The 22,215-nt window shown below is 38.0% G+C and overlaps 2 protein-coding genes and 1 non-coding gene across 3 annotated transcripts; 1 reads left to right on the top strand and 2 right to left on the bottom strand.

Annotated features, from left to right (window-relative positions):
- Positions 1 to 4,842: 4,842 nt before the first annotated feature.
- LOC130992353 (root phototropism protein 3) lies at positions 4,843 to 7,323 on the bottom strand. The gene is made up of 2 exons (XM_057916956.1): positions 6,432 to 7,323; positions 4,843 to 5,664 (listed from the first exon to the last, which is right to left on the bottom strand). The coding sequence occupies exons 1-2, from the start codon at positions 7,080 to 7,082 to the stop codon at positions 5,191 to 5,193; spliced, it is 1,125 nt and encodes a 374-aa protein (XP_057772939.1). The 5' UTR covers positions 7,083 to 7,323; the 3' UTR covers positions 4,843 to 5,190.
- LOC130996467 (U6 spliceosomal RNA) lies at positions 5,069 to 5,171 on the top strand. The gene has a single exon (XR_009092638.1). It is a non-coding gene; the product is annotated as a U6 spliceosomal RNA (small nuclear RNA).
- Positions 7,324 to 10,642: 3,319 nt separating the features above from the next.
- On the bottom strand, positions 10,643 to 14,402 carry LOC130992352 (plastidic ATP/ADP-transporter-like). The gene is made up of 5 exons (XM_057916955.1): positions 13,052 to 14,402; positions 12,262 to 12,516; positions 11,779 to 11,922; positions 11,346 to 11,693; positions 10,643 to 11,232 (listed from the first exon to the last, which is right to left on the bottom strand). The coding sequence occupies exons 1-5, from the start codon at positions 13,823 to 13,825 to the stop codon at positions 10,867 to 10,869; spliced, it is 1,887 nt and encodes a 628-aa protein (XP_057772938.1). The 5' UTR covers positions 13,826 to 14,402; the 3' UTR covers positions 10,643 to 10,866.
- Positions 14,403 to 22,215: the final 7,813 nt, after the last annotated feature.

Raw genomic sequence — 22,215 nt, 5'->3', positions numbered from 1 at the left:
AGAATTTAATTTCGGGCTTTAGGCTTACGAATAAGGATTTTGAATTGTTTTTCAAATCTGACTATGTTGTAATACGCAAGTGGGGAAAGTTCCTAGGGAAAGGCTATGCCTCCGAAGGACTTTTCAAACTTGGTGTAAGAGCTTGTAAGCCTGCCAAGGCTAAAATCAATAAAGATGCATCAACCTCTTCTGCTTACTTGATTGAGTGTTCTGATTTATGGCATTGTAGACTTGGACATGTTAATCTAAATGCTATAAAGAGATTAGTAAAAATGAATTTACTAAAAGTTGATGAATACAACTCACAAGTAAAATGTGAAGTTTGTGTTGAAGCCAAAATGGCTAAGTTACCGTTTAAATCGGTGGAAAGGAGCACTCAACCATTGGAACTTATTCACACCGATGTTTGTGATTTAAAGTTCGTGCAAACTAGAGGTGGCAAGAAGTACTTTATCACCTTTATAGACGATTGCACAAAGTATTGTTACCTTTACTTATTGAAAAGTAAAGATGAGGCTATTGAAGCTTTTAGAAACTTCAAAAATGAAGCCGAGAATCAACTTGGATGTCGAATTAAGATGGTTCGAAGTGATAGAGGTGGAGAATATGTAGCTCCGTTTGCTGAATTATGCAACGAAAGTGGTATAATCCATCAAACGACGGCTCCTTATTCACCACAATCTAACGGCGTTGCTGAACGCAAGAATCGAACTCTTAAGGAGATGATGAATGCCTTGTTGATTAGTTCAGGATTACCCCAGAACATGTGGGGGGAAGCTGTCTTAACGGCCAACTATATCTTGAACAAGATTCCACTCAAAGGGAAAGATGTAACTCCCTATGAGCTATGGAAAGGAAGGAAACCTTCGTATAAATACCTCAAAGTGTGGGGGTGTTTAGCCAAGGTAGAAGTGCCTTTACCAAAGCAAGTTACAATAGGACCTAAAACGGTGGATTGTATCTTCATTGGTCATGCACTTAATAGCAGTGCCTATCGTTTTATAGTGCACAGATTGGAGATACCTGATATACATGTTGGGACAACGATAGAATCAAGGAATGCTATATTCTTTGAAAATATCTATCCTAACAAGGATAAAGGTACATCGAACTCTAATGATGGAGTTGATGGTGATGCTACAGGTTCTAAACCTATGGAAGTAGCTAGTAATTCTACTCAAGTAGATGATGCCACGGGTTCTAATCATGTACCACCTAATAGGAAAAGACCAAGGTCTAAACCTATGGATGTAGAACCGAGACGTGGGGAACGAGTTAGAAAAGCTAATGTCTATGGACCGGATTATGTTGTCTTGATGCTAGATGGCGAACCGGTGACGATTAAAGAAGCTATGTCTGGCTCAGATGCAGCTCTCTGGAAAGAAGCCATCGATATTGAGATTGATTCCATTATGCAGAATCATACTTGGGTGTTAGTGGATCTACCACCTGGAAGTAAAGCTTTAGGATGCAAATGGATCCTAAAGAAGAAGTACAAATCTGATGGTACTATAGATAAGTACAAAGCCCGACTTGTCGTTCAAGGTTTCAGGCAGAAAGAAGGATACGATTTCTTCGATACCTATTCACCTGTGACCAGACTAACATCTATTCGGATGCTTCTCGCTATTGCTGTCTTGCACAATCTTGAGATTCACCAAATGGATGTGAAAACTGCGTTCTTGTATGGCGAGTTGGAAGATGAAATATATATGAAGCAACCTGAAGGGTTTGTAGTACCTGGGCAAGAGCACAAAGTATGCAAACTTCAAAGGTCTTTATATGGGTTGAAGCAAGCACCGCTTCAATGGCATTTAAAATTTGACAGTGTAATGTTGTCAAATGGATTCAGAATCAATGAGTGCGATAAATGTGTCTACATTAAGAATTCTAATAACGGATATGTTATTGTTTGTCTTTATGTAGATGACATGCTCATCATGGGAAGTAATTCCCGAGTGATTCAAGAAACCAAAGGCATGCTAAGTAAAAATTTTAGCATGAAAGATATGGGCTTAGCTGATGTTATCCTTGGAATTAAAATTCTAAGAAGACCTGATGGTATTACTATAACACAATCTCACTACGTTGAGAAAGTGTTAAAGAAATTCAACGCTTTTGACAAGCCAATAGCTAAGACACCATGGGAACCTAGTGTGCATTTGAGCGTACACAAGGGAGAACCTGTTGACGCGATAGAATATGCGAAGATTATTGGGAGCTTGTTGTATCTAACAAATTGCACTCGTCCCGATATAGCATGCTCGGTCAACAAGTTGGGCAGCTTTACAGCTAACCCTAGTAATGAACATTGGAAAGCTCTTGAAAGGGTTTTGAGATATTTGAAATATACTCAAAACGATGCGATTCATTATACTAGGGAACCCTCTGTACTTGAAGGGTACTGTGATGCAAATTGGATATCTGATGCCAAAGACTCGTTTTCAACGAGCGGTTATGTATTCACTGTGGGGGGTGGTGCTGTGTCTTGGAAATCCAAGAAGCAAACATGTATTGCTAGATCGACCATGGAATCAGAATTCATAGCTTTGGATAAAGCTGGTGAAGAAGCCGAGTGGCTTAGAAATTTCCTCGAGGATATTCCATGTTGGTCGAAACCTGTGTCGTCCGTGATAATTCATTGTGATAGTCAAGCTGCTATCGGACGAGCACAAAACCATTTGTATAACGGTAAGTCGAGACATATTCGTCGACGTCATAATACCGTGAGACATTTGATCACTAGTGGAGTTATCTCAATTGATTATATAAGATCAATTGATAACATAGCGGATCCTTTGACAAAAAGTATCCATCGAGATCAGATGTATAAACTGTTAGGGGGAATGGGTTTGAAGTCCACAAATTAAGGATAATCATAGTGGCAACCCAACCATGATGACTGGAGGATCCCAAGAACTTGGTTCAATGGGACAACTAAGTTATGAAAATCCGTGTGTTGAACACTCGAATTGCCTATTCCTTGTAGAACAGTGAGTGTTCAGAAACCTGCACGTGGTGAGGTTAAGTCTTTGACTTTTAATGACTCTAGAACTCCTCGAAGGGGACAAGTATAGCAGGATACTTGAGTTAAGAGTCACCTATGTAAGTGTGAAGTGGGGCCGCTTCGATTGAAACACTTATGAATCCAAAGAGGTGTTCCAAGGCCTGTAATGGACACAAACGTGAGAACGAATAAGGATTGAAGCAATATTGTGTCAATATTGTTGACTAAGTATACACCGAGGAGGACTAGTTCAAGGAACACAATCCACTAGGCCGCCGGTATACTCGATAATATTGACTATGGCAGGTTCAAAGCCACAAGCTACCTTTCCAAAAGCAATGTTGTTTCTTAAGAAGACTGAGCTAAATGTCTGCATACATACGCATACTGATTTCTCACTCATGTGGGGGATTGTTGGAAATATGGTTTTATGCCAAATCTGAAAATTATTATTTAATTAAATATTTATTATTTAATTAAAATAATAATTGGATGTTAATCTACATCTCGAGTAGATCAACGTGATATACTTGAAGTCTCAAAACCGATTTCCGGTGAGTGAGATATTGTATGTCAAAGTTTGGATGTTGAAGAGGAAAAATCAGTTTCAACTTCTGCGTTCAACGATTGCGGCCACCTACCGCAGCCGCCGGAATTGACTGTTTCAACTTCTGCGTTCAACGATTGCGGCCACCTACCGCAGCCGCCGGAGTTGACTGCCGATCCGTTCACACTCGGTTTAACACCTATAAATATGGGTGTGTGGTGAGCTTTAGATTTTTTACTCTGAAAACTCACAACTCACAACTCACAAAATAGTCTGCATTCTGCATTCCACCTCTAGCTCAGTTTTCGATCCTTATTCAGTTCGCCGGAGCTCGCCGGATTGTGGTGCTACATCCGCCGAGACGTAGTCGTTTTACCTTTGGGGAAGATACGCCAAACCGAAGAGCACTACCGGGGCGATAATCTTCTTGCGGGAAGAGATTCATCTCGACTCGATTTTGTTTATACGTATAATTTATTTATACAGTATATTTCAGTTGTATCAAATTATTTGAGTTGTAATTTCTCAAATTATTTACTTTGTAATATTTCAATTATTTTGAGTTGTAATTTCTCAAAATAAATATTTTGTAATATCTCGATCGTGTACCCGGTTCTAACAGTTCCATTGTGCAGAATCTCGCGCCTAGATGCTGATTAGAATTACTTTGCGTGATTTGTAACTAATCACTATCATGTCACTCGAATATCAAAATCATATACGTAGGGGTAAAATGTGGGAAAATGAAAAGGTAAAACTATATAAAATCACAAATGAATAAATAATATTGTTTTTTAGGGGATCTTCAGTTTCAATTCTTCGATAATTTTTGCCGATTCCACCAAAAAGGAATAAAGAAATAAAATTTGGAAAAAAAAATCAACTTCATATATAGAATGAAGGTTAGGTATCCTAAAACCTACATGTACTGGATCTAGAAGATAAGATTTTTATTTTATTTTATTAACTACATTTGATAATACTCTGTTCTTTCATTAATTCTTATAAAAGATAGGAAAAATACTAAATACTTGTAGTCATGTTTTATTTTTTTTATTTTTTTCATACAACTACACACATATTTTTTGAAGAAAAAAACTACATATACTGGATCTAGAAGATAAGATTTTTATTTTATTTTATTAACTACATTTGATAATACTCTGTTCTTTCATTAATTCTTATAAAAGATAGGAAAAATACTAAATACTTGTAGTCATGTTTTATTTTTATTTTATTTTTTTCATACAACTACACACATATTTTTTGAAGAAAAAAACTACACACGTATAAAAAATAAAAAGAAGTACCATTTGTAATTGTCCTATACTCAACCATATGAGTAGAAAATTAAGGGTCCAAAAAGAAAATGAAGGAATCACTTAAGTCTCAATAGAATTCTACCCGGCCCGGCCCAATTCACTTTCATTTCTTTCTTCTTCAGTACTTCTCCCACACTGAAAATACAAACAACACATTTAAGCTTTATAGCGAACGAGATAGCAGTAAGCATTGTCCCTTCGGGGACATCCGATAAAATTGGAACGATACAGAGAAGATTAGCATGGCCCCTGCGCAAGGATGACACGCATAAATCGAGAAATGGTCCAAATTTTTTTAACCAAGTGAATTGTCTTTAAGTTTCAAGCTGCATAGATTTGGTCCACCTGTTAGAGGTGGTGGGTCCGGGTCCGGGCAAGTGCATGGGCGAATTGGGCGTTTCTCCAATTTTAAAGACGGCGGCGCCGAGCTTCTTCCAGCTGAAATATCCCTTCTTCTTCAACAGCTTTTGTATCTGCCTCTCCATGCTGGTGCACTGCCTCTGCAGCATCACTACGTCTTCCTTGAGCCTCTTCATCTCCATCTGCTGGCTCATCACCTCGCGCTTCGACAGGCAACGCATGTCGGGCCCCACAAACGGGCTCAGCGAGCCGCTCCACTCGATGTGCCTGCTCAGCTTGTCCTGCTCCGACAGCAGCACCTGGATCACGGCCCGCACCGGCAGCCTCTCGTTTTGACTCGCATGGAGGCATGCCTCCGTTGATAGCTTTCTGCTCTCGATCAACATGCACAGCCTTTTTCTCTCTTGCTTTGACAATCCTGGATGTGCCTGCATATATATATGTGTGTTCATTTTTTTATCATTCAAATCAAACGTATCCTTAATGTAGTCAGTGTAAACTGTAAAGTGATTCTCCAAAAAATAACAACATACTAAATCAAATGAGACAACCCAAAAATGAATACAAATTAAATCAAATGGGAAGTAAGACAATATACTTAGGGGCGTTTGCTATTTAGAATTGGCCTGAATAGAGAAAAACAGTATACATAGTAATTTATTATTCACAAAGACATATTGTGATTTTGGATATCTTATATATGCCCTTGATAATTTCTACAATTTCAACTAATTTGTTTGATTTATGTTCTATTGAAAAAGGTGAAATTAATGAAATTCTAATAATTAATTTCAACTAAATTAAATGCTCACTATTTTTATCTTTAATTTATCACAATAATTTATGCTATTCTATATATTCCTTTCAATAAAATATGAATCAAGTAAGTTATCTTAAATTTTGAAAAGAATCAAAAGGTTTAGCATAATATTTTAAGTTTTCAATCCATCTTAATAAATAGTAATATACTGTTTTTATATATTTCATCTGGCCTAATTCTTAATAATAAACTCAGATATAATTCATTTATATATGCAGGAAAACTCTTTTTCTTGTTAACTCTAGGAAGAATCTTATGCTAGCTAGCAGTGACTATATATATATATAAAGAATTTTTCATGAAAGTGAATTTTCTGAAAAGCACTATGAAGATTTGGTGAAATAATCCCAAAAAATCTAGTAATAGCTAGCTTACTTTGAGGTATATATCGATGGCACGATAAACACCATCGTCGGTGGCGCGTGCATGGCAGGGGAGGGCGGTAGCAAGAGCAACAAACTGCGGCAACGTCAGATGAGGATCAACAGCTGCTTCAGCAAGGTAGCCGTCAACGAGTCTAGCCACTTTCTTAAGCGCCGCGCCGCTTCTACAAACTTCCTCCTCGTTCATGAACCTCCTCACCAGCCGCACCACCACCTCCGAATCTACCATCATCAGCTCCTTCAACGGCGCCTCATCCAGCTGCCGGGAAACGCGCCTCTCGATCTCCTCGCGGCACCCGGCCTCCGCTCCCACAACGCCGGCCACGCGCGCCGCTCTCAACAGGAAGCTGCAGGGGACGGAATCTTTCTCTGGCGGCAGGATTCCGACCAGAGTCTCGATGAAGCACCTCTTCATCCGCCATGATGCCTCGCCGTCGGCGCTTTGCCTTTGAACGTCGTCGCCGGCTAAGTCGGGGAGGCGCTTGTAAGCGTAATGTGTGATGATTGAGCCGATGAGGTCGGGCCTAACTCCCTTCCCTCGGATTCGCGTCAGAGCCTTGACGAAATTGTCGGTGTCGGAAGCGGAGGCCTCGTCGGACCCGCATTCATCCGCCGGCTTGCCGGAATATGGGCTCGACTGCATTTTCTTTCAGAAGATGAACTTGAAATGCTCTGTGTAGGCGGATAAATAATGGGACTATATAGTATTATGATTTTTTATTGAACAAATAAAATTAAAGATTACGTGACTATAAATTTGAATGTGCATGAGACCTTCGACTTATCTTGTTATTACAAAACTATGTATGCAGTATGCTAATTATATTATTATACGTGATGATTGGGGTTTGGTTAGAGTTGTGAAGAGAGGATGAGGCAAGTGGGAAATAAGAGTTATCATTGGTGTGTGAGCATTTGGGGTAAGAAGGATAAGATTGTAAGAAGTCGCTGTCATATAATGTGTGTGGTGTTTGCAGTGTCCTCTCTTTTTCATCTAACGCAAAATAGAATAAGGCATGATAGGTCGTTACATGGAATATTTGCATTAAAATCCACTCTCCCCTCTCTCTCTCTCTTGCATGGTTCATTCAATTTTTGTAATTGGAGCTTGTCCAAGTTTTACCACCATCCAAAAGATTGATATTAATGTAGGCTAAACTGGATCAAAATATGATATCAACATTAACGTCAGCTAAAGCGATATTGTTCATTGTGTAAATTATACATATTTTTATAGAGGCACCGCCTTATAGTCATGAAGATAAAAATAAAAAACTAGTTATTTTTAACTTTAATACCCTTACACAAAAAAAAAAAAATCAATGATTGCACGAAAAAATTATGTAAATCATATAAACGTATAAAGGTAAAATAGTAAAAAATAATTACTATTTCACAATTTTATTTATATGGATAAAATTTCTTCTTATTATACGACGAAGAGTAAAACTGGATATTATCTCTCTATTTTTATATATAGATGCAAAGTTTTATGGAGTATAATTTAAGCCCGACTTTTGAGTTTAAATTAAAGGAAAACGGAGTTGCCTTACTCCAAGTTAGCCTCCAAACCATACTAATGATCAATTTTAGTTTATATGAGCGTCCTGTCATCTTTTCGATTTTCGATAGATAGAAAAATTGGAAAAACCTCATTTGTAAAAGTTAAAATGAATTGATTTAATTTAATTATTTTGCAAGTCCAAGGTTTTATTACAATAGTAGAAGCATGTGGTGTGAAAATTGTGATGCGGTATCGGGGACCAAAATGTTGTCTCAATTAGAAGTAGCATTAAATGAAAATGTCGCAAGTTTTTTATGGACTTTGTATCTTATTCAACAATAGACCATGCTTTAGTAGCTGGCGTCGCGAATCTTTGTACATCACAATCACACTACTCCAATCCAAATATGGAACGATTAATTCGAATCTAACACAATTTCAATCAGTTTTCTCAAAAATTGATAATCTCGTCATTTCACGGACGATATAGTTAGTCAAATGCAATGTATTTTTGTATATAATGTTACGTATTTTATTGTGCAAAGTTATGCAATTTTATGGACAAAACATATGCAAACATGTCAACTTAAAAAAAAAAAAAAAAGTAAGTTCACACAGGAGGAATGAGGGTGAGTGGGGTGGGAGAGCGGGGGGTCAGCGGCAAGAAATATCTGATCGGACGCAAAATGCAATGTATTTTTACGTACAATGTTATACATTTTTGTGTGCAAAGTTATTAGTATATTTTTGTGTCAAAATTTATGCATAAAAACCATGTCAATTTCAAAAATTCTAAAAATAATAATAAAAAATATAGTATAATATATATATATATATATATATTCAATTTTTTTTAATTTCCAAAAATTTTATTCCAATTTTTCCTTACATGGATTTTGCCTTGGAAGGCTTTGAAAGCTTTCTACCACATGTTGTATCTTAGCGTGCCACATGTATAAAATATGTGGTCTAATTTGGTACTATAACCTAAGAATATAGTATTATCATAACCCAATCATATATATATATATATATATATATATATATATATGTGTGTGTGTGTGGGGGGGGGAGGGAGAAGGCTAGGGTGAAAACAACCTTTAGACTACAAAATAGGAATAAATCATGACCATTGATTGTAGATTGTAGTGAAAATGGCATTAGATCAAATTATGTGGAGGATCAGAAATTCATAACCTTTGCAAGTCAGACATATTTCTTATTGGAAGATAAAATAAGAATTAAAATTTTAACCTTCCATCTCCAACAACATGTTACCGAAAATTGCGTCCCATTAATTCGAAAATTAAGATTTGTCACGATTTGCCATAATTTACACTTGACGTATTTTTTTATTTTTATTTTTTAACCTTCTATCTCCAACAATACGTGTGAACTGTATCCCATCAGTACACCTAGTCCCTCCGCTGCAGGTGTAAATTCCTAGCCATCGTGGCAATTCGATGTTTTTAATTTATGAATTTGTGTATATTAGATCTAAACTTCACCCTCCTAGAAGATACTCATTTGTATGCGTGTTTCTTGGAATCAATTTTCTTCCATTAAATGTTTATTGATATGGTTATGAATTAATATACTGATTAGTCTAAATTTTAAAATTTAACAAGTATGAAATGAATGTATGAATTGTGTTATAAATTATCAAGTATGAATTCATACGCAAATGTGTTTGAATTCATAATAAAATATTACGAATTCCTCAAAGATTGACAGATATCCACATTTATTACTGTAAAATATTAGGAATTCATTTGGATTTCTAGTGAGGCGAACATCCATACCAATATCCCCTTTACAAACATCAATGCCCTACGTATATGATGCAATTCATATTCATGATGGTGGAAATTCGTACCATCATTCTTGCAGATTTATCAGATTTGGTGACAATAATAATTTTATACATTATTCTTCACAAAGTCTACGTAGATTATGAATAAGTTGTTACAGTTATGTCAATTGAAACTATCAAATTTGAATCCCACTATAAATTTATGAAGGGAAATAAAATATTATGTGAATCCTATTGCTATAAATGGAAGTGAAAATAATATTGTGAACGGATGAAGTTACAAATGTGAAACAATCGTGATGTTTTTCAATTCATTCTTTTCCAAGATTAATCAATATATTCTGTTATAAATGGAAGTGAAAATAATACTGTGGATAGATGAAGATCGTGATGTTTTTCAATTCATTCTTCTCCAAAATTAATCAATTTATAGAGAGATTTGGAAACCTAAATCTTAATCTTAACAAAAGTTACAGATGAAATATACAACTCATCACAGTTACAAACAGATACGCATGGATGAAATAAACCAGAATCATCTTCAAATTAGTTATGTCAAAACCCCATTCCCTAGAACAACTCCCAATTCATCTGAAACTTAAACGAGCATATATACTTAGCAAACCAATCTGAAACCAAGAACGCCAACTACGCGCAAGAAAACTAGAGCTACGGGCGAAGAAGCAACCAATCACCCTCAGATGAAGGCGTCGTTTGCTACCTCATCGCCTCCGGCCAAAACCCTACTATACGAGTTTAGTGCTAAGATGAAATTCAGAAATCATAGATACTACAAATGCAGAAAACAAGTTATCTAAGTCCTAGCTTTACGATACTCTAAGATGCACAATTAAATACCACGGCAAAAGAAAACAAGAAAACTAGATTTAGTGAACATTCTATATATTAAACCAATGGGCTTAAGTAAAGTAGCATGTCTAAGTAGCTCTAATTATTTCAGAAGATTAAAAACAAAATCTTACAAATAACTAAATATAAGAATTACTGGATGGAAAATCAATCCTAACTTGATGAGGATGCAAACCTGGCCAATCTTTCTAAAGCGTCTTTGCTTATTCCTCCCATTATTGGAGTGAAGGAACGCTAAACTCACATGCTTCGAGGAGATGAGGGTTTGGATGAAGCACCTGACGAGTCGCCTCCTGTGGCATTTAGGGCCGACTCACCAGTGAGTGAGCCGTTGCCGCTATCAGTTGAAGACACGACCGGGATCTTCACTGCAGCTCTTTCCAGCTCCTTCTCGAGATCCTCCTCTTTTCTCAATGCAGTGAATTGGCCGTCTAATGACCTTGCCGCTCCTAACCACGCAAGAACAATCACGAGAAGTATCCCTCCAAGATAAGGAGTTGAATTCGCTAGTGATCCGAAACTCAAGATCATGAACTGCTGGATCAGAGCACCTCCAGATTTCCCCAATGGATTGCATACAACATCGATAGCTGCCTTCCCTTTAACCTGAAACCCAAGTTTATTTGTGAGTACTATTTCTCACAACGCGTCATTTGGGCTTATACTCATAATTCCATTTCTATTAAAGAATAAGAAATAATTTATGAAACAATCCAAACCTTAGTGTCCTCGTCCAAAGGAATGTAAGCCATTTCCTTGCACGGATCGAACAAGCTGTACTTTGCACTCTTACTAAAAATGTTCTGCAATGCCCCCACGTACACGGCTGCTAAAAGTGGCGTCATCCCAAATTGGGCGAGGGTAGGAGCAAGAGGGGCACCAAATAGAATCAACGAAAAGAATCCAACTCCGGTTAGAAGCAAGACAGTAGGTGTAACAGTTGCTGCCACTCCCCAACCGTATCTGCCAAAGATCCATTGGCTCAAAAGCATCATAGTGAAAGTTGCTATCCCAGTAGCAGTTGAGAAGTCGCCCATAAATGATGAATATTCATTTGGTGTTGGGAACTGTGCAGTTTAAAGAAGAAAAAAATGAATTAAATCATTAGTTCAAATGCTAAGAAAGAGTGCAGATTGAGAAGGCCTAGTTTACCTGGGCTTTAAGTTTTGATTTCCATGTAACCTCAACAAGGTTGATGCTTATACCATATGCTACAACCAAAGTGGCAAGATCTCTAATATATCTTGAAGATACCAAAAACTTCAAGCTCTCCATTGTCCCCATTTTTGGCTTCTCCTGATATAGACAAAGATAGAGGTTATATTCATTCTAATAGTATTGATTCAGAATTCAGATATTTTCCAGGCTCCAAATGTCAGCCATAATTTAAAACCTTAGTAATGTACTAATGTCAAGAATTTCGTAAACAATCTAATTATAGGAAGTAAACCGTTCCGTTGCCGCAGCATGAGCAGAGAATTCTAGAAAACATGTAGAATATATGTTAGCTAAAACCAATCTTTCAAAGCCACCATTAGGAACTAATAAAAGAAATGTGTTGATAAAGCAAAGAAAGAAAAACTAAACCACACATAAAGTCACAAAAAATGAAAAAGAAAAAACAACTTCTAATACCTTCTTCTTCAGACTACGGGCGGGAAGCTGAACATTGTTATTCACCCACCAATAAAGGAAACAAATTGTGAACCCCATTGCCACCACAATACTCATCATTCCCTTTAAGGAGATGGCCCATCCATCGACACCAGGAGCCAGGGTTTGCCTCATTTGGGAGAAGTACTTCACTGTCCGACCAGAGAAAATAAGGGCAATGTTTGCACCAAGTCCAAAGAGCGGATAGAATTTCTTTGCTTCATCAACCGTAGTAATCTGCAAGACAGTGCATTGAACAGTGTGTTACACAATCCAGTATTGAGTCATCAAGATGATAGATGAAATATCAACAGGCACGGCATTGGGGAAAAGACACGATAAGCTTTGATTAGCATGTCATCAAAAATATGTTTCTTAGAAGACAATTCAACATATATGGCAATACATTCCAAAATACATCTCTTCAGATCCTGTAACAACGGAAAATATTACACCACGCCCGAATCATGGAAAACGGTGAAATGTGTTCTTCTCCAGGCTTCTTCAACAACCAACAAAGCCATTACGAGACAACAATCTAAATAGCTATTCCCAAACCATCATTTTACCAACTCACATCCACACGTGAACTAGCATCTCAAATACAGGGCAAAACAGGACTCCGAAGAAGAGACGATTAACAGTCAAATCATTTATTATTATTCAAATTAAAACGAAGAATCTCAATCAATTTATTCCTCGTACGCAAAGCATAATTCCAACAACACAATCACAAAAAACAACAACACTGAGATGATGAAAAAACAAATACCTGATTAGCAAATCCCCAAAACAGAACTGAGACAACCACACTTCCCCAAAGCTCAGCCATGACATAGAAAAGACAGAAACTCCAAATCCTCAAAATTGCAAGAGGCCCAAGAAACCTCGGACCAAGAACATTAAGAAGGTTATCTGCAAGAGCTGTGGGGTGGAAATACTGGCTGAGAGGATACAGAACGAACCCAAACGCCCCAAAAAATCCAATAAACGGTAGAATAACCGTATAAAAGAGGGCCTGCTTGGACAACACATTGGATAATTTTGTGTATAAGAGCATGAACCCAATAGCCATAGGCAAATTCACCCATGTTTTCAAGAAAGGTATAATCTCAGCACTAGAACCTGGTGCTGTTACCACCAAAACATCCTTTGTATCCCTAAGAATTGTGTAATTAAACAGAATACAGAAAAACATCAACCCAAGTGGGATAATTTTCTTGAGTGTCACCACCTCAATTCCCATAAACTTAGGTGATGAATCTTTCTCGCCAAATACAGGCTGCCCATCAGCAGAAGCTGCGGCAGCTTCAGCTCTACAGATAGGATGATTTCTACCCTTTTGACCAAAAAATTGAGGCTTTGTCACAAATCCTTGAAACCTCGAGAACCCATTAACAGATAACGAGGGTCCATTAGGTTTCAAAGAGGGGTTTAATGGGCTGAATCTGTACCTTAAACCCTGTGATGGCTGCGGTATGAAAGCTCTGATTCTTGGGTTTGAAGGCAGTGAAAGAAGCCCTTTTGATTGAAGAACACCTTGCATTTTTCTCTACCTCCTCTCTCTCTCTCTGCTCTGGTTTTACACGGGTTTCTTCAAGAAACCTATCAAGATTTGATTTTTATGAGAGAGAAAGGAGAGATGGAGGGAGATAAGGTTGGGGGATGGAGTAGAAGATAGTCTTTCTTTTGCTCGAGAAGGGTTTTTGAACAAGGTGTAGAAATATCTTTTTATATACTATCATAGAACTGAAACCCTTGAAAATCTTGATTGTATGCTTGCTGACAAAAGAACATGAGAAATTTATTAAATAAAATGAGGAAATAGTAAAAAAGTGTGATTACATATTTCTGTAATTATTGTGAATATAAAAATTGCGGATATCAGGAATTTGCAGTAAAAAGTTATTCATTAGTCCAAAACAGTATAGTATTAAGAATTCTTGCATTTGCAGACTTCGCAGTAAAGAAAGTTCTTTTATTATTTATTTTGCCTCCAAAAAGATAGATTTTTTTATGGAATAAGGAAGAAATAGGAAACTTTGAAAGAAAATAAGAGTATGAAAACTGACTCAAAAAAAAAAAAAAAAATAAGAGTATGAAAACAAAAGAAGATATTTTAGCAGCAACAAACCAAAAGTGCAAAGGAGATCACGTGAATAGGAAAGTTTATTGTTGCGTGAGTTGAAGCCTAGGATATTTTAAGGTAAATATACGTTTCTATAAGTAGATTTGAGAACAAAGATGCTATGCAATTATTTTATCGTTAGTTATAAATTAGCTAAATAGGAAGAAAAAAAGTTTTGATAAATATTTTTTCTATTTTACTGTATTATCGAAATTTAGCTATTTTTATTTTTTATATTTTTTTATTTAAAAAAATTACGAAACAAACAAAAAAATATAGCTACAATATAAACTATACAATAAAATAACTAAGTCCTTTTTTATTTAAAAAAATTAATTGAATTAATCAAGTTTTTTCCTACTCGATTAATTTATAGCTAGTTACTCCCTCCGTCCACAATAAGTGTGATTTTTTTGTCATTTTCATTTGTTCACCATAAATGTGGTCTTTCCATTTTAATATATATATATATATATATATGTTAGGTTCTATTGATAAGCTTATTTTCGTAAGAAATGAGATGAATGAATATATCAATATATAGGTTAGGTTCTATTGAGAACTAACCCTCACAATTAATGTATTGTTTTTTTCCCTTGAGAAGAAGGAGAATAAGAACAAATTCAATTAGCATGCATAATAATTTCAGGTACTAAGTATAATGCAATAGAAAGTACAATAGCTTAGCAATAAAAGTATAATAGCTCACAAAATTTGTTAGAACCGGGTACACGATCGAAATATTACAAAATATTTATTTTGAGAAATTACGACTCAAAATAATTGAAAATATATTACAAAGTAAATAATTTGATACAACTGAAATACACTGTATAAATAAATTATACGTATAAACAAAGTCGAGTCGAGATGAATCTCTTCCCGGTAGTGCTCTTCGGTTTGGCGTATCTTCCCCAAAGGTAAAACGACTACGTCTCGTCGGATGTAGCACCACAATCCGGCGAGCTCCGGCGAACTAAATAGGATCAAGAACTGAGCACAAGTGTTGTGCAGAGAGTGTGTGTGTAGAAATGGCAGAATGCAGTATTTCTTTTGTTGGTGTGTCTTCTGCAAGCTTTCCAGAGGCCTATTTATAGGCATGTGGTAAGTATGAATTCGACACCTTGAATTCTACTCCGACGGCTGGAAGCCGTAAAGGTTGAAGATGAAGAGGTGGCCGGTGGTCGCAGTCAAAAAATTGAAGCTGCCATGCAGAAGTCGAAGTTGGCGTCCTGCTACTGCTTCTTCTGCTGCTGCTGTCAACTGTTGTTGTGGGCTGGGCTTGGGAATAAAAACAATCATTGGGCCAAGAATAATTCTGTTGGGCCAAAAAATAAAAGCCCAATGGAGTTGGTCCAAAAAATAGTTTGGGCCCCAAACACCACCCCAAAGCACCAATTGCCAAGATCCAAGTCCTTGGCCCCGGCCCGCCCGTCCGGCGGCGGCGACGACGACGTCGTCGTCCGTCCGTCCGTCCGTCCGTCCGATCGATCGATCGATCGTCGGCGGCGACGCGCGTGTGTGTGTGCGCGCGAGGCTAGTACTTAGATCAAGCCCACTAGCAAGCCCACAAGTCAATTTATCAACTCCATGTGCTTTGCTATTCTTATACATGAAAAACATCTCTATGTTTTCCAATGTGGGATAACATAGCATAAATGTTATTTTCCCTCTTCAACATCCAAACTTTGACATACAATATCTCACTCATCGGAAATCGGTTTTGAGACTTCAAGTATATCACGTTGATCTACTCGAGATGTAGATTAACATCCAATAATTATTTTAATTAAATAATAAATATTTAATTAAATAATAATTTTCAGATATGGCTTAAAACCATATTTCCAACAATCCCCCACATGAGTGAGAAATCAGTATGCGAAAGTATGCAAACACTTAGCTCAGTCCTCTTAAGAGACAACATTGCATTTGGAAAGGTAGCTTGTGGCTTTGAACCTGCCATAGTCAATATTATCGAGTATACCGGCGGCCTAGTGGATTGTGTTCCTTGAACTAGTCCTCCTCGGTGTATACTTAGTCAACAATATTGACACAATATTGCTTCAATCCTTATTCGTTCTCACGTTTGTGTCCATTACAGGCCTTGGAACACCCCTTTGGATTCATAAGTGTTTCAATCGAAGCGGCCCCACTTCACACTTACATAGGTAACTCTTAACTCAAGTATCCTGCTATACTTGTCCTCTTCGAGGAGTTCGAGTCATTAAAAGTCAAAGACTTAACCTCACCACGTGCAGGTTTCCGAACACTCACTGTTCTACAAGGAATAGGCAATTCGAGTGTTCAACACACGGATTTTCATAGCTTAGTTGTCCCATTGAACCAAGTTCTTGGGATCCTCCAGTCATCATGGTTGGGTTGCCACTATGATTATCCTTAATTTGTGGACTTCAAACCCATTCCCCCTAACAGTTTATACATCTGATCTCGATGGATACTTTTTGTCAAAGGATCCGCTATGTTATCAATTGATCTTATATAATCAATTGTGATAACTCCACTAGTGATCAGATGTCTCACGGTATTATGACGTCGACGAATATGTCTCGACTTACCATTATACAAATGATTTTGTGCTCGTCCGATAGCAGCTTGACTATCACAATGAATTATCACGGACGACACAGGTTTCGACCAACATGGAATATCCTCGAGGAAATTTTTAAGCCACTCGGCCTCTTCACCAGCTTTATCCAAAGCTATGAATTCTGATTCCATGGTCGATCTAGCAATACATGTTTGCTTCTTGGATTTCCAAGACACAGCACCACCCCCCACAGTGAATACATAACCGCTCGTTGAAAACGAGTCTTTGGCATCAGATATCCAATTTGCATCACAGTACCCTTCAAGTACAGAGGGCTCCCTAGTATAATGAATCGCATAGTTTTGAGTATATTTCAAATATCTCAAAACCCTTTCAAGAGCTTTCCAATGTTCATTACTAGGGTTAGCTGTAAAGCTGCCCAACTTATTGACCGAGCATGCTATATCGGGACGAGTGCAATTTGTTAGATACAACAAGCTCCCAATAATCTTCGCATATTCTATCGCGTCAACAGGTTCTCCCTTGTGTACACTCAAATGCACACTAGGTTCCCATAGTGTCTTAGCTATTGGCTTGTCAAAAGCGTTGAATTTCTTTAACACTTTCTCAACGTAGTGAGATTGTGTTATAGTAATACCATCAGGTCTTCTTAGAATTTTAATTCCAAGGATAACATCAGCTAAGCCCATATCTTTCATGCTAAAATTTTTACTTAGCATGCCTTTGGTTTCTTGAATCACTCGGGAATTACTTCCCATGATGAGCATGTCATCTACATAAAGACAAACAATAACATATCCGTTATTAGAATTCTTAATGTAGACACATTTATCGCACTCATTGATTCTGAATCCATTTGACAACATTACACTGTCAAATTTTAAATGCCATTGAAGCGGTGCTTGCTTCAACCCATATAAAGACCTTTGAAGTTTGCATACTTTGTGCTCTTGCCCAGGTACTACAAACCCTTCAGGTTGCTTCATATATATTTCATCTTCCAACTCGCCATACAAGAACGCAGTTTTCACATCCATTTGGTGAATCTCGAGATTGTGCAAGGCAGCAATAGCGAGAAGCATCCGAATAGATGTTAGTCTGGTCACAGGTGAATAGGTATCGAAGAAATCGTACCCTTCTTTCTGCCTGAAACCTTGAACGACAAGTCGGGCTTTGTACTTATCTATAGTACCATCAGATTTGTACTTCTTCTTTAGGATCCATTTGCATCCTAAAGCTTTACTTCCAGGTGGTAGATCCACTAACACCCAAGTATGATTCTGCATAATGGAATCAATCTCAATATCGATGGCTTCTTTCCAGAGAGCTGCATCTGAGCCAGACATAGCTTCTTTAATCGTCACCGGTTCGCCATCTAGCATCAAGACAACATAATCCGGTCCATAGACATTAGCTTTTCTAACTCGTTCCCCACGTCTCGGTTCTACATCCATAGGTTTAGACCTTGGTCTTTTCCTATTAGGTGGTACATGATTAGAACCCGTGGCATCATCTACTTGAGTAGAATTACTAGCTACTTCCATAGGTTTAGGACCTGTAGCATCACCATCAACTCCATCATTAGAGTTCGATGTACCTTTATCCTTGTTAGGATAGATATTTTCAAAGAATATAGCATTCCTTGATTCTATCGTTGTCCCAACATGTATATCAGGTATCTCCGATCTGTGCACTATAAAACGATAGGCACTGCTATTAAGTGCATGACCAATGAAGATACAATCCACCGTTTTAGGTCCTATTGTAACTTGCTTTGGTAAAGGCACTTCTACCTTGGCTAAACACCCCCACACTTTGAGGTATTTATACGAAGGTTTCCTTCCTTTCCATAGCTCATAGGGAGTTACATCTTTCCCTTTGAGTGGAATCTTGTTCAAGATATAGTTGGCCGTTAAGACAGCTTCCCCCCACATGTTCTGGGGTAATCCTGAACTAATCAACAAGGCATTCATCATCTCCTTAAGAGTTCGATTCTTGCGTTCAGCAACGCCGTTAGATTGTGGTGAATAAGGAGCCGTCGTTTGATGGATTATACCACTTTCGTTGCATAATTCAGCAAACGGAGTTACATATTCTCCACCTCTATCACTTCGAACCATCTTAATTCGACATCCAAGTTGATTCTCGGCTTCATTTTTGAAGTTTCTAAAAGCTTCAATAACCTCATCTTTACTTTTCAATAAGTAAAGGTAACAATACTTTGTGCAATCGTCTATAAAGGTGATAAAGTACTTCTTGCCACCTCTAGTTTGCACGAACTTTAAATCACAAACATCGGTGTGAATAAGTTCCAATGGTTGAGTGCTCCTTTTTACCGATTTAAACGGTAACTTAGCCATTTTGGCTTCAACACAAACTTCACATTTTTCTTGTGAGTTGTATTCATCAACTTTTAGTAAATTCATTTTTACTAATCTCTTTATAGCATTTAGATTAACATGTCCAAGTCTACAATGCCATAAATCAGAACACTCAATCAAGTAAGCAGAAGAAGTTGATGCATCTTTATTGATTTTAGCCTTGGCAGGCTTACAAGCTCTTACACCAAGTTTGAAAAGTCCTTCGGAGGCATAGCCTTTCCCTAGGAACTTTCCCCACTTGCGTATTACAACATAGTTAGATTTGAAAAACAATTCAAAATCCTTATTCGTAAGCCTAAAGCCCGAAATTAAATTCTTTCGGACAGTTGGAACGTGTAATACGTCTTTCAATGTGATCTCCACACCCGACGTGAGTTGAAGAATCACATCTCCCATGCCAAGGACTTGGGATGTCCGCTCGCTAGCCTCCATTATCGTTTTGTTTTCCACTTCCTTGTAGTTGTGGAACAACTCACGATTTATGCATATATGGACGGTAGCGCCGGTGTCCACGAACCAAGCGTTAGGATTGTCCACATGATTCACCTCGGAGATCATAGCAGCAAAGTCATCGTGGTTCCAATCGTCGAAGTCCTTCTCGACGTTGTTCACGTTGCCATTTGCTTTCTTCCGCTTTGGCTTGCGGCAATCCTTAGCCATGTGACCTTTTTTGTCACAATTATAACATACACCATCAAACTTTGATGGTTGATGTCCGCCTTGCTTCCCTTTACCCTTATTATTAGGGTTAGGGCGACCACGTTTGTTGGAGGGACCGCCTTTCTCGGTGAGATTGGCCTTTGCCTCCATTGGAGCTTTTCCCTTTTGATCACGACTTCTCACGTGATCCTCCATTTGAAGCTTGGATATTAATATCGGCACGGACATCTCCGAGCGCTCATGCTTCAAAAGGTTTTGAAATTTCCTCCAACTAGGAGGTAATTTCTCTATGATGATTGCAACGAGCAATGCATCCGCCAAGGGCATCCCTTCGGCTTGAACCTCATGTGAAAGATTTTGGAACTCTTCCACTTGGTCCATCAATGGCCGGGAGTCGACCATTTTATATTCCAACCATTTGGCGACAATATACTTGGTAGTATTTGCCTTGTCCACTTGATATTTCAGATCAAGGGCCTCCCACAATTGTTTCGCGGTTTCATGAACCTTGAAAACACGGTAGAGCCGTTTGTCCAGAGACATGAGAACGGTGTTACGGCACAAGTAGTCGCCGCGGCACCAGTTTAAATATCCGGCACGAATTTCTTGGCTTGTCTCCCCTTCACTCGGGGTTGGAGGTTTATCCTCCATTAAGAATCCGGCAAACCCCACGGTTGTGAGGTAGAATAGCATCTTCTCTTGCCAATATTTGAAGTTCTTACCTGAGAACGTTGATGATTTCTCGGCAAGACCAATAGTTCTAGATGTTGACGATGAAGCCCCCGTTGATGCAAACGAGGAAAATATTGACGACGTGGTTGAACCGATGGTTGCAGAGGTGGTGGAGCCGTCCATATTGACGTCGGTGTGAGCCATTTCTCGAACGTGTATCAACGGCAGAGAAAATAATCTTCTTGCGATTGTTAGAACCGGGTACACGATCGAGATATTACAAAATATTTATTTTGAGAAATTACGACTCAAAATAATTGAAAATATATTACAAAGTAAATAATTTGAGAAATTACAACTCAAATAATTTGATACAACTGAAATACACTGTATAAATAAATTATATGTATAAACAAAGTCGAGTCGAGATGAATCTCTTCCCGCAAGAAGATTATCGCCCCGGTAGTGCTCTTCGGTTTGGCGTATCTTCCCCAAAGGTAAAACGACTACGTCTCGTCGGATGTAGCACCACAATCCAGCGAGCTCTGGCGAACTAAATAGGATCAAGAACTGAGCACAAGTGTTGTGCAGAGAGTGTGTGTGTGTAGAAATGGCAGAATGCAGTATTTCTTTTGTTGGTGTGTCTTCTGCAAGCTTTCCAGAGGCCTATTTATAGGCATGTGGTAAGTATGAATTCGACACCTTGAATTCTACTCCGACGGCTGGAAGCCGTAAAGGTTGAAGATGAAGAGGTGGCCGGTGGTCGCAGTCAAAAAATTGAAGCTGCCATGCAGAAGTCGAAGTTGGCGTCCTGCTACTGCTTCTTCTGCTGCTGCTGTCAACTGTTGTTGTGGGCTGGGCTTGGGAATAAAAACAATCATTGGGCCAAGAATAATTCTGTTGGGCCAAAAAATAAAAGCCCAATGGAGTTGGTCCAAAAAATAGTTTGGGCCCCAAACACCACCCCAAAGCACCAATTGCCAAGATCCAAGTCCTTGGCCCCGGCCCGCCCGTCCGGCGGCGGCGGCAACGTCGTCGTCGTCCGTCCGATCGATCGTCGGCGGCGACGCGCGTGTGCGCGCGAGGCTAGTACTTAGATCAAGCCCACTAGCAAGCCCACAAGTCAATTTATCAACTCCATGTGCTTTGCTATTCTTATACATGAAAAACATCTCTATGTTTTCCAATGTGGGATAACATAGCATAAATGTTATTTTCCCTCTTCAACATCCAAACTTTGACATACAATATCTCACTCATCGGAAATCGGTTTTGAGACTTCAAGTATATCACGTTGATCTACTCGAGATGTAGATTAACATCCAATAATTATTTTAATTAAATAATAAATATTTAATTAAATAATAATTTTCAGATATGGCTTAAAACCATATTTCCAACAAAATTTAGTACTTCAAATGCTAAAATTAGTAATTTATCTTTTTTTATTTAGTTATTATATATTTCCTAGTTAAGCTTGTTTTGTGTTTGAAAGTGTGTATTATGTTTCTAACATATATAAT

The sequence above is a fragment of the Salvia miltiorrhiza genome, chromosome 7 (assembly GCF_028751815.1).
Source record: "Salvia miltiorrhiza cultivar Shanhuang (shh) chromosome 7, IMPLAD_Smil_shh, whole genome shotgun sequence".
NCBI classification, from domain to species: Eukaryota; Viridiplantae; Streptophyta; class Magnoliopsida; order Lamiales; family Lamiaceae; genus Salvia; species Salvia miltiorrhiza.
The sequence above is the reverse complement of the archived record's forward strand: the minus strand, read 5'-3'. Positions and strand labels throughout refer to the sequence as shown.